The sequence below is a fragment of the Symphalangus syndactylus genome, chromosome 17 (assembly GCF_028878055.3).
Source record: "Symphalangus syndactylus isolate Jambi chromosome 17, NHGRI_mSymSyn1-v2.1_pri, whole genome shotgun sequence".
Classification (NCBI taxonomy): Eukaryota; Metazoa; Chordata; class Mammalia; order Primates; family Hylobatidae; genus Symphalangus; species Symphalangus syndactylus.
In genome coordinates, this window is record NC_072439.2 from 16,004,170 (window position 1) to 16,020,091 (window position 15,922).

Here is a 15,922-nt window from a genome sequence, read left to right on the forward strand (position 1 = left end):
AAACAATTTACTAGAATCTAAACTATTGGGGTTTTCTCAGAACCTAACTGAGGAGGGGAAATACACACCCCTATCCATCCTGTTCCAACTAATGGCAGGGGACAGAAAAACACGTGTGAAGTTCACAGCCCAGGGACACAGGCTCATGAGAAAACCAAGACCTAATCATAGGAACATAGAATGCTTCTTCTCCCCTCACACCTTAGCACCACATCACTAAAGGCATGTTGACCAGAATTCCTTTTGCCCAGTTCACCATGCAGCTATAAAGAAAAAACTACAAGTCATAGTGCTATGATTTAAATGTTTGTCACCTCTAAAACTCATGTGTTGATAACTTAATCACCAATGCAACAGTATCAGGAGGTGGGGACCAATGGAAGGTTCAGGTCATGAGGGCCCTGTCCTCATTAATGGAATGAATGCTGCAATGGAAAGGGCTCTGGGGAGTGCATTCACCCGCATCTGCTCTTCTCTTTTGTTGTTGTTGTTTGTTTTTTGTTTGTTTGTTTGTTTTGTTTTGTTTGAGACTGAGTCTCTCTCTGTTCCCCAGGCGGGAGTGCAATGGCACAATCTCAGCTCACTGCAATCTCTGCCTCCTGGATTCAAGCGATTCTCACGCTTCACCCTCCCGAGTAGCTGGGATTACAAGTGCCCGCCACCACACCTGGCTAATTCTTGCATTTTTAGTAGAGATGGGGTTTCATCATGTTGACCAGGCTAGTCTCGAACTCCTGACTTCAAATGATCCACCCACCTCAGCCTCCCGAAGTGCTGGAATTACAGGCATGAGCCACCACTCCTGGCCACACATCTGCCCTTCTGCCATGTGAGGAACAGTGTTCCTTCCCTCTGGAGAATGCAGCATTCAAGGTGCTATCTGGGATGTGAAGACTGAGCCCTCACCAGACACCAAACCTGCTACTGCCTTGATCTTGGACTTCCCAGCCTCTAGAACTGTGGCAAATAAATTTCTGTTCATTATGAATTACTCAGTCTGTGGCATTCTGTTATAGCAGTACAAAACAGACTAAGACACATCCTACAGGCAAAGAAGTACAAAGATACAGAGCCAGCATCACAACCAGGCTCAGATATGATAGGGATGTTGGGATTCTCAGAATAGAAATTCAAAACACATTGATTAATATACTAAGGGCTCTAATAGGAAAAGTAGGTGACGTGCAATGGGCAATGTAAGTAGAGTGACGGAAATTCTTAGAAAGAATAACAAAGACATGCTAGATGTCAAAAGCATTGTGATGATTCATCATTGTGATGATTCATTTTATGTGTCTACTTCACTGGGCCATGAGATATCCAGATGTTTGGCCAAACAGTAATCTAGGCGTTTCTGTGAGGGTGTTTTGGATGAGATTAACATTTAATTTGGCAGACTGAGTAAAACAGAGTGCCCTTGCTAATGTGGGTGGACCTCATCTTTCAGCTGAAGGCCTGAGCAAAAAGGCTGATTCTGCAATGGACTGGAGGTTTCTACCCACCAAAATTCATCTGTTGAAATCCTAACCCCAGTGTGATGGTATTAGGAGATGAGACCTTTTTGGAAGATGATAGTTCATGACTGCGGAGCCCCCGCAAATGGGATTAGTGCCTTTATAAAAGGATCCCCAGAGAGCTCCTCGCTCTGTCCACCACGTGGAAATACAATGAGAGGATGACAGTCCACAACCTGGAAAAGGGTCCTCACCAGAACTGGACCATGCTGGCACTCTAATCTTAGACTTATGGCCTCCAGAACTGTAAGAAACACGTTTCTGTTGTTTATAAGCCACTCAGTCTATAGTCGTTTGTTATAGCAGCCCAAAATGACAAAGACACCCTCCTTTGAGTAAGATAGAATTTCTCATGCCTGATTGCCTTTGAACTGGGACATGAGGTATTTTCCTGCCTCCAGGCTTAAACTAAAATGTCAGCTCTTTCTGAGGCTGAAGTCTGCCCACTTTCTGGCTGGAATCACACCATTGGCGTTCCTGGTTTCCAGGACCTTGGACTTGGACTGGAACTAAGCCATTGCCTCTCCTGGGTCTCCTGCTTGCTGATTCACCCTGCAGATCTGGGGACTTAGTGGCCTCTATAATTGCAAGAGCCAATTCTTTATAAATATTATATATATATATATATATATGTCAGTAGAATATGTCAATAGAACATGTCAATAGAAACCCCTAAAACTAAAAAAGCAAAGATAAAAAATACTAAAAAAAATGGAAAAGAATGTCCAAGAACTGTGAGACAACTATAAAATATGTAACTATAAAAATATGTAACAGGCATGTAATTGAAATTCCAGAAGGAGAAGAAAGAAAGGAATGGCAGAAAAATCATGGATCAGAATTTCCCCAAATTAATGTCAGACACCAAACTACAGATCCAAGAAGTTCAGACAACGCTAAGCAAGATTTTTTTTAAATCCTATACCTAGGCACATTATTTTCAAACTGCAGAAAATGAAAGATAAAGTCTTAAAAGAAGACGGAAGGAAAAACCTCTTACCTATAGCAGAGCAAAGATAAGAATTATATCTAACTTCTCAAACACCATGCTAGCAAGAAGATAGTAGGGTAAACTATTTAAAGGATTGAGAGAGAAAAACCACCAACCTACAATTCTGTATACTGGGAAATTATCCTTCAAAAGTGAAGGAGAAATAGAATCTTTTTTGAATGAACAAAAATTGAGGGAATTTGTTGCCAGTAGATCTACCTGGCAAGAAATATTAAAAGTCATTGTTCAGAGAGAAGAAATGTGATATAGGTCAGAAATTCTGAAGAACATAAGGAAAGAAAGAGTATTGTAGAAAGAATCAGTGAGGGTAAATAAAAACTTATTTTTCTTATTCTTAATTGATATAAAGCACTATGACCAAAATAATAATAGCAACAATGTATTTGATAACTATAGCTTTTTATTTTGTTTGTTTTGTTTTGTTTGTGACGGAATTTTGCTCTTGTTGCCCAGGCTGGAGTGCAATGGCACAATCTCAGCTCACTGCAAACTCCACCTCCCGAGTTCAAGCGATTCTCCTGCCTCAGCCTCCTGAGTAGCTGGGATTACACACATGCACCATCATGCCTGGCTAATTTTGTATTTTTAGTAGAGACGGGGTTTCTCCGTGTTGGTCAGGCTGGTCTCGAACTTCCGACCTCAGGTGATCTGCCCACCTTAGCCTCCCAAAGTGCTGGGATTACAGGTGTGAGCCACCATGCCCAGCCAATAACTATAGCTTTTTAAATTATTATTTTATTTTATTTTTGAGACAGAGTCTCCCTCTGTCACCCAGGCTGGAGTGCAGTGGCACAATCTTGGCTCACTGCAGCTTCCACCTCCCAGGTTCAAGCGATTCTCATGCCTCAGCCTCCTAGGTAGCTGGGACTACAGGTGCGGGCCACCATGCCTGGCTAACCATGCCTGGCTAATTTTTCTATTTTTAGTAGAGACGGGGTTTCACCATGTTGGCCAGGATGGTCTCGATCTCCTGACCTTGTTATCCACCTGCCTCGGCCTCCCAAAGTTCTGGGACTATAGCTTTTATATGTGAAATGAATGACAGTAATGACACAACAGATGGGAGGGAAAAATTAAGAATGTTTTGTTATTATAAGATACTTGATTAGATGAGGAAATTTAATAAACTAAATTTAAAAGACAAAAAAAGATACTTGAACTATCCGTGAAGTATACTGTTGGCAGCCACTCAAAAAAGTAAAGGAAGTATAAATGATATTCTTAAAAAGGAGAGAAGATGAAATGATATAAAATAAAATGCTCAATTAAAACCACATAGAGCAGGAAGAGAAAAGACAAAAATAGAAACAAAGGGCAAGGGCAGTAAATAGAAAACAGTAACAAATATAGTGGATGTTAATCTAATAATTATTTAAAAATTCAATCATCTAAATACAGCAGTTAAAAGGCAAGGATTGTCAAAATGGATTAAAAAATAGACCCAATTATACATTGTCAATAAGAAATCTACCTTAAATATAAGGATACATATAGATTAAAAGTAAAGGGATGGAGAATGATTCCAAGTATACGACATTCTGGAAAAGGGAAATATATGGAGACAGTAAAAAAATCAGTGGGTGCCAGAGGGTGGGGGGAAGGGAGTGAAGAACAGGCAAAGCACAGAGGATTTTTAGGTAGTGACACTACTCTCTATGGTACTATGGAGGTGAAGCAGCATCATTGTCTAGGATAAATACCTGGGGTTTGTCATCTCATGCCAAGAAGATTGAGGACACAGACATATATGTGGAGTTCGGGAATGGAGGTTTAATAGGCAAAAGAAAGAGAAAGGGGCCAGGTGTGGTGGTTCACACCTGTAATCCCAGCACTTTGGGAGGCCGAGGCAGGCAGATCACCTGAGGTCAGGAGTTCAGGTCCAGCCTGGCCAACATGGCAAAACCCCATCTCTACTAAAAAATACAAAAATTAGCCAGGCTTGGTGGTGGGTGCCTGTAATCCCAGCTACGTGGGAGGCTGAGGCAGGAGAATCACTTGAACCCAGGAGGCAGAGGTTGCAGTGAGCCAAGATTGTGCCACTGCACTCCAATCTGGGCAAAACAGTGAAACACTGTCTTAAAAAGTAAGAGAAAGAGAGAGAGGGAAAGAGAAAGAGGAAGGGAGGGAGGGAGGGAGGGAGGGAAGGAAGGAAGGAAGGAAGGAAGGAAGGAAGGAAGGAAGGAAGGAAGGAAGGAGACAGAAAGGAGAACAGCTCTCTTTCTAGTGAGAGAGAGGGGCTTCTGAAAGGAAAGACCAGCTGGCAGGGAGTGCACCAGATTTTCTAGGCCAACTTGAGAAGGCGGTGTCTCATGTACATAGGGTCCACGGATTGCTTCAATCAGGTGTGACATTTACATCGCACACAGGGAAGGCTGGCCACCCCACCCTAATCTTATTATGCAAATGGGCTTTCCTCTTGGCCAGCACCATCTTGTCTGCTCCTTACTATACACACGGCTGGCAAAGAGAAGGGAAGATGGAGCCGCCATCTTGAACATGATTGGCATAACTGCCGGCATCTATGTCTGCAGCTCAACTTTTCAGGCTGATCTTTGTTAGGAGGGAAAATGATTTGGGGCTGATTTTCATTAAAAGGAAAACCTTACTGAGGACTTCCATACCCTCACTATCTGCCTATTTCTTTTTAACTCCTATACCAGAGTTATAGGATATAACTATATCAGAGTTATAGCATATAACAATTATAGGATATAGATGTGAACATATATCATTCTACATTTGTCACATGCCATAGGATGTACAACACCAGGAGTAAATCCTAATCTAAACTGTAGACTTTAAGTGATAATGATGTGTAAATGCAGATTCAACAACTGGAACAAATGTACCACTTTGGTGCAGAGATATTGATAGTGGGATGCATGAGTGTGTGGGGGAAGGGGGCATTTGGGAAATCTCTGTACCTTCTGCTCTATTTTGCTGTGAACCTAAAACTATTCTTTTTTCTTTTCTTTTTTTTTTTTTTTTTTTGAGAGTCTTACTCTGTCACACAGACTGGAGTTCAATGGTGTTGTCTTGGCTTACTGCAACCTCCGCCTCCTGGGTTCAAGCGATCCTTCTGCCTCAGCCTCCCAAGTAGCTGGGACTACAGGCCTGCAACACCATGCCCAGCTGATTTTGTATTTTTAGTAGAGACGCGGTTTCACCATGTTGGCCAGGCTGGTCTCCAACTCCTGATCACAAGTGATCCACCCACCTCAGCCTCCCAAAGTGCTGAGATTACAGGCGTGAGCCACTGCACCCAGCCCCTAAAACTGCTGTAAAAAATAAAGAACATAAAATTCTCTGGACAAAGTGGAATGATGCTAGAGACCTATTACAAAAAAAAGATACCTAGGAAATTTCAAAGTTTTGGAAATGAAGTAATTTACTTATAAAATGATCCATGCGCCAAAAAAGAAATGATGGAAATTAGAAAGCCAATTAAACTAAATCATGATGAATATACACCAGAACACAACCTGTGTGATACAACTAAAAGAGGAGCTTAGAGGGAAACATACAGTCTTAAATGCACATATGGACTTACCTCATGTAGTGGTTTCAGTTCATGACATTTTACCAGAATCTCCCTTTACAAGTTGTGCTATTTTTTGATGAAAGTTTTCTCCTTTTTTGGGAAGGGAGGGGGGTATTCACTTCCTATTTCACCCCAATCCCATGAAAACATTTACTATTCAAGGGAGTATTATTTCAACATCAGGGCATCAGGGTTTGGACATATATGCACATCAGTTTTCTTGTCAGAAGAGTTTCTTGTCAAGAGAATATCATAAATAAAGCAAATTTGAATTTTGGATGGTGGATGGATAAGCCAAGATCTTTTCTTTTACAACAAATGCAATGAGAGAGATAGAGAGGTAATGGTTTTAATGACTGTTCAGTCTTTTGAGCGTATGTGCTATTTCCATGTGTTTAGAAATGTCTTGGCTGGGCACAGTAGCTCACGCACTTTAGGAGGCTGAGGCCAGCGGATTGCTTGAGCCCAGGAGTTCAAGACCAGCCTGGGAAACATGCCAAAAACCCATCTCTACAAAAATTGCAAAAATTAGCTGAACATGGTGGTGCATGTCTGTAGTCTCAGCTACTGGGGAGGCTGAGGTGGGAGGATCGGTTGATCCTGGGAAGCGGAGGTTGCAGTGAGCTGAGATCGCACCACTGCACTCCAGCCTGGGTAACAGAGACCTCGTCTCAACAACAACAAAAAAGAAATGTCTTCATGTTTACCAATTATTTTCTTCTAAAGATGTTTACATCGATCCAACTTTATTTTTAAGAGCAGTCTAAGTGTAAGATGCATAAACCCAAAAAGTGGGAAAATAGATTTGAAAATTCTACCGAATCTGACTTGGTATACTTGAAGGAGAGACGTGAAGCCAAACTCCAGGAAGGCAAGTGACTTTCTTCCTTATATTTTTAAAAACAATTTGCACATCTATGAATCTGTCGAAACGTCCCACGTCAGGAGGCTCTTGTCAAGTCAAAGCTCCCCTGCTTTTTATATTTTGTCTACACCAATGACAACGACAAAAACCACTCACCCATTCCCCATAAAGATGCATGGCAAGATCTAATGCTATTATTTCATTCTAAGCCAGTGTCTATGCATTCTGTATTTCTATCAACCAACCAAGATGGATTGAACTACACCTGGCCATATCCACATATGGCTGAAATTAAATAAAAACCAATGCAGTAAAATACAATGGTGAGGATAAACACCATAACATTATGTTATAAATAATAAGTCCTACTTGCAAAATAATCCTATTTTCAAAAACAGAGCTCCTCAAATCTTTGGATTGATGTGTTTCATAGATGTTGGAAAATTATCAACAGTGATCTCTTCAAATGTTTTTCTACATAGGTCACTACCAAGACCACCTCTCTAATTTGAGCCTCCTGTGAGGACAATTATCTTAAGATTTTGAGAAGCCCCATTGTTTGACAGGGAGGGCCTATGAGACATGCCCTTAAGATAATTGGATTTAATTTTGTTTTGGCTGAGAGACTGTATGACACATAAACTTGGATGTATCTCAGAGTTTTAAAAAAACACACACACAGCAAAACAAATAAACAGCCTCACCTTGAATTTGAGCTTTCCCAAGAGGCTTACTAAAATTTGAGATCTTGCCACACTTGGAGAGACAGGAGTTACAAACTCTTTCATTGTTTTTTTTTTTTTTTTTTTTTTTTTGAGACGGAGTCTCGCTCTGTCACCCAGGCTGGAGTGCAGTGGCGCAATCTCGGCTGACTGCAAGCTCCGCCTCCCGGGTTCACGCCATTCTCCTGCCTCAGCCTCTCCGAGTAGCTGGGACTACAGGCGCCCGCCACCACGCCCGGCTAATTTTTTTTTGTATTTTTAGTAGAGACGGGGTTTCACCGTGGTCTCGATCTCCTGACCTCGTGATCCACCCGCCTCGGCCTCCCAAAGTGCTGGGATTACAAGCGTGAGCCACCGCGCCCGGCCAACTCTTTCATTCTTGAACCCAGCAAATCCTGGTACTTCTTTATATACCCTCTAAAATTTGCTCAAAAACTAGACATTTTCTCTATTTTTTATACCTTATATCTCTGTTCTTATTGTGTGTGGCTGAAGGAAAGCAATTGTTACACATGTGATTCTGCCTAGCAGTATCCTTAGCCAAATCCATAGGTTCACTAGGAATATTTGCTATTTTCAATGTTACCACAAGTGTCACTGTTACCAAAAATTCTGCTAATATATAATAAGAAATGCATTTTTTCTCAGATTCTAATGACAATTTCTCCCATCCTTCCAGCTTTCCCCAAGAGTCAATTGAGACACTTCCAGCCTTCATGAACTTTCTCCACAAGGATCTTCTGGTGTCTGACTACCACCCAGACCCAAGCTAAAACCACACGTCTGAGGTCTTTTTGTTATAGCAGCTCCTCATGGCCACATACCAATTTCTATGCTAATGATATGTTGCCTCATTAGAAACCACTACAGATGCAGTGGCATGAACAAGTATTTTGTTATTTTCATGGATTCCATGGGTCAGCAGTTTGGACAGGGCACAGTGGAAATGATTTGTTTCTGCTCCGTTATTCCTGGGGCCTCCACTGGAAAGAAGTGAAGGCTGAAAGTGGCTGTGGTTAGTGAAAATGAGCAACTAACTCTTAAATTTTCTTTAATTTTAACTAATCTAAATAGCCACATGTGCCTCGTGGCTTCAATATTGGACAGCACAGTTCTAGAAAATAACAATGCTGCAGCTTTAGGACAGACCCTCGAGATTCCTGATCATGCCCCAAGGTTCTTCAATATCTGCTCCCCTGGAAAACATTTCTGAATTATTACCTGAGGTCAGCAGGTCCTGGGAGAGCTCTGGGTTCCAGAAACGCCATCTTAGTTCCAATCTCTCTGGATCCTCCCGGGTTTGTTATTTCCAAGCTACAGCTGACTCTGTCACAGGTGATCCGAGCAATGAGGATCACCTGGTTCACACCTCACACTCTCCAAGGGTTACTATTATCCTTCTCTGAATGAGGTAAATACTGCCATTGCAGAAAGATCCCAGTGGGCTGGGGCAGAGTCCATTCTATGACCATATGCTTGTCTCATTGCCACTCAACCCTCCCTGCAGGGCACCACTAATTCATAATTCTGTAAATCCTTTAAACAACTCCAAAATATTGCAGTGTATTTTTGTTCTAATTACATCCATTTTTTTAAATGTGGGCATTTAAAATAAATTCATGATTTTAGTAACCCTGGTTTGCCTTTCTTTATTTTTCAATACAGAGGAGCCTCAGAAAATGGAAAACAGGCCCTGGGTGCAGCTTTTGGACAGATCTGAGTTGCCAGCTCATGCCTGTGTGAAGTGGTCCAAATTGCACTGCATCTTCCAGGCTTTACCTCCTCCCCCTTAGAATATGCACCATGACTGCTCATCATACAGCTGAGGCTTCCTTCTTCTATATGCCATTTCTGCCATGATGGATGGATCTGGGCGTTGGTCTAAGTGGTGAGTGGGTAGCTCTGCCAATTGGACTGACCCTTGGGCAAACTAAAGCAAGACTTATGTTTCTACTACCTGGGATGGGTCCATCCCTTCAAAAAGTTGTGCCTGGCGTGGGGTATGATAACGTATGGCAATTTTGCAGAGCACAATGGTGTAATGAAGCCAGTTTACCCTGATGAACATGCAGATGCCAGCTGCCGCCCATGTGCCCACTCTGCTGAGCTGAGATTTCAGCCTCCTACATACTTTGATGGCACAACTACTCCCTGTGCATAGGATCTAATATAAGAAATACGAAGGAGGCCCAGCTCTTGTCGGCATTGAGGAAATCATACCTGCAATCTGAGAACCATCAAAACCTTGCATGGGATGAAAAATTCACCCTGTGAAACACACAGGCAAATCTAAATGGAAGATAAAGATGGCAGAAACGGCCAGGCACGGTGGCTCACACCTGTAATCCCAGCACTTTGGGAGGCCAAGGCAGGCAGATCACCTGAGGTCAGGAGTTCAAGACCAGCCTTGCCAACATGGTGAAACCTCGGTCTCTACAAAAATACAAAAATACAAAAATTAGCTGGACATTGATAGCGGGTACCTGTAATCCCAGCTATTAGGGAGGCTGAGGTGGGAGAATCACTTGAACCCGGGAGGCAGAGGTTGCAGTGAGCCCAGATCATGCCACTGCACTCTAGCCTGGGTGACAGAGCAAGACTTCGTCTCAAAAAAAAAAAAAAAAAGATAATAGATAGCAGAAACATCCTGAGAGAACCCCAGGGTAAGGCCAGGGAGAGGAAAGTGCTATTTTAGTGCATCGGATTGTATTTGTAAAGATGATCACAACAATATTTACTACCCCACATTCTCTTCTGTAATGTGACCTTGCCAAGTCCCCTGTCAGACATGGAATCTAATTGCCCTCCATTGAATCTGGGTTGGCTCTTCTTTTGCATAAGAAGGTCTCAGAGGTGATACTGCGTGTCTTCCCAGGCTAGGTCAAGATAGGTCACATAGTGTCCTGAGATGCTTCCACTGAGAACCCAGCCACCAGTCTCTAAGTAGCCCAAGGCACAGGGAGAGGCCATGTCTGAGTGATTTTTTTTCTTTCAAGGCTTTTTACTACACAAACATCCTTGAAAAGAGGGTGGAACAAAAGGACAGTGAAAGCCTCACTGCCAGGCTGGCAAAAAGAGAGACAAAAGACAGTTTCTTATTCAGAGGAATAGAGAGTGACCAGAGTAGCAGCATTTGCGCCTCTGTCAGAGGCATTTGAACCAGGGCAACTCCAGCTTGAGTAGGGTTTGGGTAAAATAAAGCTGACACCTACCGGGCTGCAGATGATAAGGCATTCTAAGTGACAGGATGAGATAGGATACGGGTCATAAAGCCCTTGCTGATTTAAAAAAAAAAAAAAAAAAAAAAAAAAAAAGGTTACAGTAAAGACGCTGGGGCCAGGCGCGGTGGCTCACACCTGTAATCTCAGCACTTTGGGAGGCTGAAGTGGGCAGGCCACCTGAGGTCAGGAGTTCAAGACCAGCCTGGCCAGCAGGGTGAAACCCCCCTCCTGATCTATCAATTTTTTAAATGGACAATGTTTTTTGTATCTTTTCCCTAAGTCATAAGGATATTCTTAATGTTTTCTTCTAGAAAATGTATAGTTTAACTTTTTATATCTAGATCATTTTGGAGTTAAATTTTGTAGGAAGTGTAAGCTTTGGTAGAAGATTTTTTTTTCATATGCATACCCACTGTCCCACACCATTTGTTGAAATGACTATCTTTTCCCACATTGAATTGCTTTTGCATCTTTGTCAAAAGTCAATTTGCCATATTTGTTTGGGTTTATTTCTGAAATCTTTTCTGCTCCATTGATCTATGTGTCTCTCTACTTGCCAGTACTGTACTGTCTTCATTGCTGTAGCTTGAGTAATTGTGAAATTGGGTAGTGTGAGTCCTCTAACATTTTTCATCAACCAAAATTGTTTGGGCCCTTCTTGTTTCCACTGCCTTTCTAGACAAATTCTAGAATTATTTTGCTTCTATCCGAGACAAATCCTGCTTGGGTGTTCATTGGAATTGTGTTAAATCTGTAGACAATTTGGAGAGAATTGACATCTTAGCTAAAAAGCCCCATATTCTAAACTATGACATGATATACCACTCTATATTTAGGTTTTCCTTGATTACTTTAATCACTAGTTTATAGTTTTAAGCATATATATCCTCTACATGTTCTCCTAGATTTACAGTATACCTAATTATTTCAATTTTGAGTGGGGGGGGGGCATTATAAATGGCATTGTTCCCCTCTAAATTTTTGTTTCCACTTACTCTTTCCAGAAGCGCGAAATGCAATTGATTTTTGTGTGTTGGCTTTGTATTCTACAACCATCTAAATTTACTTATTAGTTCCAGGAGCTTTTGGGGTAGCTTTATGGTAACGGTTCTGCCCTAATGCCCTGGTGACCTCAGACATTGCCACGTGGGCCACATTGGTGAAATTAACTGAAGCTGATGTATGTCACCGCAGAACACTCTCTGGTCCTCCCAGAACGTGAGATCATGGGAGGCTTGTGGGGAGCTGCCACAGCATCACTTGTCACTCACTTCCCCATGGATAAGGGAGGCCGTGATAACACAGCTTCTCACTGCCTCTGGCTTCTGGGGAGGGACGAGGCTTTCTACCTCCCTATACCATGGAGCCACAGGCTGGATTCTCTAGTGAGCAACAGGCATCCTATTATTCTTGTTCAGTCATCTGGCCCTTTTGTTTCAGTGTCACCCTGTACAAGGGACATGGTGCTGGCACCTGTGGCTACTCTTCCTTTCCCTGTCTAAGTAATAAAGTGTCTGAATCCAAAAAGGGCTTGTTTTTGTCACTAGCAGAATCTATCAGACTCACCTGTTGCTTGACAGTGGGTTCCGTGGGATTTTCTACATAGATAGTTCAATTATACAGAGATCAATTCTAGTCATCAGCTTTGGGATTTCCCTCCTTAGTCATTTATACTCTTCATTGCGGCTTTCCCTTTCAAGTCGTCATAAATTTCTTGATTGCTGGCTCGGAGTTATAATGTGGTATTCACACTACTTAACTTGATAAACAGGAATGTAGTTCTTATAGGTCTGTTTCCTCAGCAGCTGTTCTGTGTAGGTGAGAGAATGTGTCTTGACAGGTGGGATTTCTGTTTGGATGTGTGGGAAAGGAGAAGGCATATTGATAAGTAGACAGACAGACATATCTATGCAAATACGCAACTGCAGAAATAGGCGAGGAGAGCTAGTTTATTGCACGAAATCAATACCGAAGAATTGGACATCCAGTTAAGACAGGAGAGAGAGGCCAGGCACGATGGTTCACACCTGAAATCCCAGCACTTTGGAAGGCTGGGGCAGGTGGATTGCTTGAGCTCAGGATTCCAAGACCAGAACATTGTAGGACCCTGACTCTATGAAAAACACAAAAAAATTAGCCAAGCCAGGAGGTGCATGCCTGTGGTCCCAGCTACTCAAGAGGCTGAGGTGGGAGGAAGGCTTCAGCCTGGGGGGCCAAGGTTACAGTGAGCCAAGATAGCACCATTGCACTCCAGCCTGGGAGACAGAGAGATACGGTGTCTCAAAAAAAAAAAAAAAAAGAGAGAGAGAGAGAGGAAGGAGGAGAAGAGACTCTATACTAACAATGCACTTTTACAAAGCTCTAACACCTCTGCCTTATCCTTCTTTCACCCTCCCACCCTTCTCACTGTGACACAGGGAAGAAACCAATGGAAAATGGAGGGGCATGCTGTAATAATACCCCACATGTAATCCCATCACACAGTGAGACACACAAGAGCATTTTCTTGAACAAGGCACTCCACAGACCAAAAAAAAAAAAAAAAAAAAAAAAAAAAAAAAAAAAAAAAAAAAAAAAAAAGGTGCTGCTTTCCTGTCTGTTCTATGAATCCCAGAGGTCTATCCTACACCACCTATTTTTGTTGTTGTTCTCCCTGGCACAGTTTTGCAGCCCCTGCTGTTCTTCTAGATTATGCTGCAACTTCACAATTTCCCCTACGTGACTCTGAAAAATTATAGACAGTGCAGGTCTGGAGATGAACTGAGATGGGGAGTAGAGGGACTCCTTGAAACTTCAGGGTGGAGGAATATGGGGACCCTAGAGACAGCCAGTGTTTGGTGAGTAGTTTGCTCTTAGATAAGCAAGAGTTAAGGAATATCTTCCAAGTGGTTTTCCCTTGGGCAGTGTTCAAAGAAAGACACTCAGCAGAGTCAAAGCTTAGACAGGTTCCTGGGTAGCCTTTACCCTGAGGATCTGAAGGGTCTGAGGAGGCAGCAGCTACTTGGAACAGGTCCAGAAGCATCTCATTAAGCTTTTGATGAATGATTTATGTTCCCTGCAGCTCTTCAGGCCTGACTCTTCCCAAGAAGCCACTCCTTCTGCACACTTCCCTAAATGTTGGTAAGTTCATATCCTATATAAGCCCCTATGTAAAGTCACTGACCCATTTCCACTGCTGCTCTCTCGTCCGCTGCTCTGAAGCCTAAACCATGGTGCCCAGAATTTTTGGTAAGGAGACCCCAGCCCTAGGCTAAGCTAATCCCTAATGATATCGCATCCCTAATTATTTCTGAACTTCAAAGTTAATTCTCTCTTCTCTAATTATTGGTGTCCCACCTCATAATCACTGCTATGTCATCTGTGACTGCATTGTACTCTGTCTCCTGAACTGCAAATTCCAGAAGCTTAACTCTTCCCAGAGCCCTCCCTGCCTTTCCTCACCTGCCAAGCCCAGTCCCCAGGACCTGCACCCACAGCCAGTCCCAAAATCCACTCTGAGCTGTTACAGCAAGCAGAGAAGCTCAGAGACATCATCTTGTGCCCCGTGGTCAAGACCTGGTGACCTCAGAATCATTCTCGCTCCCCTTCTGCTTCTCAGCTGCCGTCTTCATTTTTGAACTTCTGAGTTCAAACTCAGAAGGAGTCACAGGTGAGAAGAGATGCAGTGAGGGAGGAGAGAACAGCATTAAGGTTGGTGGGGAGGTGGTCCTAGGCTGGTCCTTGCAGCCCATCCAGCCCCGACTCTTCCAGATCCTAGACTGTGGCTATGCCAGCCAGCGCCCAGGTGTGGGGACTGGACCTACAACCCCTTGGAGCAGTGCTGTGATGATGGTGTCGTCCTAGACTTGAAGCAGACCCGGCCCTGTGGCTCCAGCTGCACCTTCTGGCCCTGCTTCCAGCACTGCTGCCTGGAGTCTTTGGGCTCTCAGAACCAGGCAGTTGTGAGGTTCAAGGTCCCAGGTATGAAGCCAGATTGCAAGTCCTCCCCTATCACCAGGATCTGTGCCCAGGTAAGCATCTGATTCCAGTCGAGGCTGTGGGAGGGGGGAGTAGGAAATGGAGTTTGGCTGTCCATGTCCCACCCAGATGTGCAGTCTCTGCTGGGTTCCATACCTTCCCATCTCTCAGTAACCATGCAACTCTGTCGTTCTCCATGTCTCTGTTCCTTCCCCGCTGCTGCTGCTACCACCCTCCCTCTTATTCCCCTCTCCCCCTTCTCTCCTTCTGCAGGAATACCACCCAAAAAGCCCTCTGTCAAGATCTGACCTCATCTAGACTGTTCTGGGGTAGCAGAGTCACAGATCACTCTAGAATCTAATATTTGGTAATTATACTGCATTGATTTTGTTGTTGTTGTTGTTGTTGTTGAGACAGAGTCTCGCTCTGTTGCCCAGGCTGGAGTGCAGTGGCACGATCTCAGCTCACTGCAACCTCTGCCTCCGGGTTCAAGCAATTCTCCTGCCTCAGCCTCCTGTGTAGCTGGGATTACAGGCATGCATCACCACGCCTGGCTAATTTTTGTATTTTTAGTACAAATGGGGTTTCACTGTGTTCGATGTTTTTAACTATAAATATTACTTACTAAACCTCCCTTAAACTGAAAGCAGAAAACACATGTGCTATGGTTTGAATGTATCCCCAAAAGTTCATGTAGTAGAAACTTAACCTCCAATGCAACAGTGTTGGGAGGTGAGACCCTTAAAAAGTGATTATGTCATGAGGCCTCTGCCCTCATACATGGATTAATGCTGTTATTGCAGGAGTGGGTTCCTTATCGCCAGAGTGACATCCTTATAAAGGATGAGTTCAGACCCCTTTCCCCTCTCATGTGCATGGGCTCTCTTTTCTTTCTGCATTCTGCCATGGGGTGACACAGCAAGAAGGCCCTTGCCAGATGCGGACCCCTGGACCTTGGACTTCCCAGCCTCCAGAACCATAAGAAACAAATCTCAGTTCTTTTTAAATTATCCAATCCACTTCTGTTATAGCATCAGAAAATGTACTAAGACAACGTGTTTGCTGAAATTGCACTGGCTTATTTGTAGGT

The 15,922-nt window shown here is 43.2% G+C and overlaps 1 protein-coding gene across 1 annotated transcript in view; it reads left to right on the forward strand.

The window, feature by feature from the left end:
- IGFL4 (IGF like family member 4) overlaps positions 1 to 15,405 on the forward strand; it is a 199,082-nt gene extending 183,677 nt beyond the window's left edge. The window contains exons 2-5 of the mRNA XM_055246936.2: positions 13,402 to 14,103; positions 14,474 to 14,524; positions 14,626 to 14,885; positions 15,106 to 15,405. Of these exons, the coding sequence (XP_055102911.1) occupies positions 14,085 to 14,103; positions 14,474 to 14,524; positions 14,626 to 14,885; positions 15,106 to 15,150 (375 nt within the window). The 5' untranslated portion in view covers positions 13,402 to 14,084 and the 3' untranslated portion in view covers positions 15,151 to 15,405. The remainder of the gene's footprint in view (positions 1 to 13,401; positions 14,104 to 14,473; positions 14,525 to 14,625; positions 14,886 to 15,105) is intronic.
- The last annotated feature ends 517 nt before the right edge of the window (positions 15,406 to 15,922 follow it).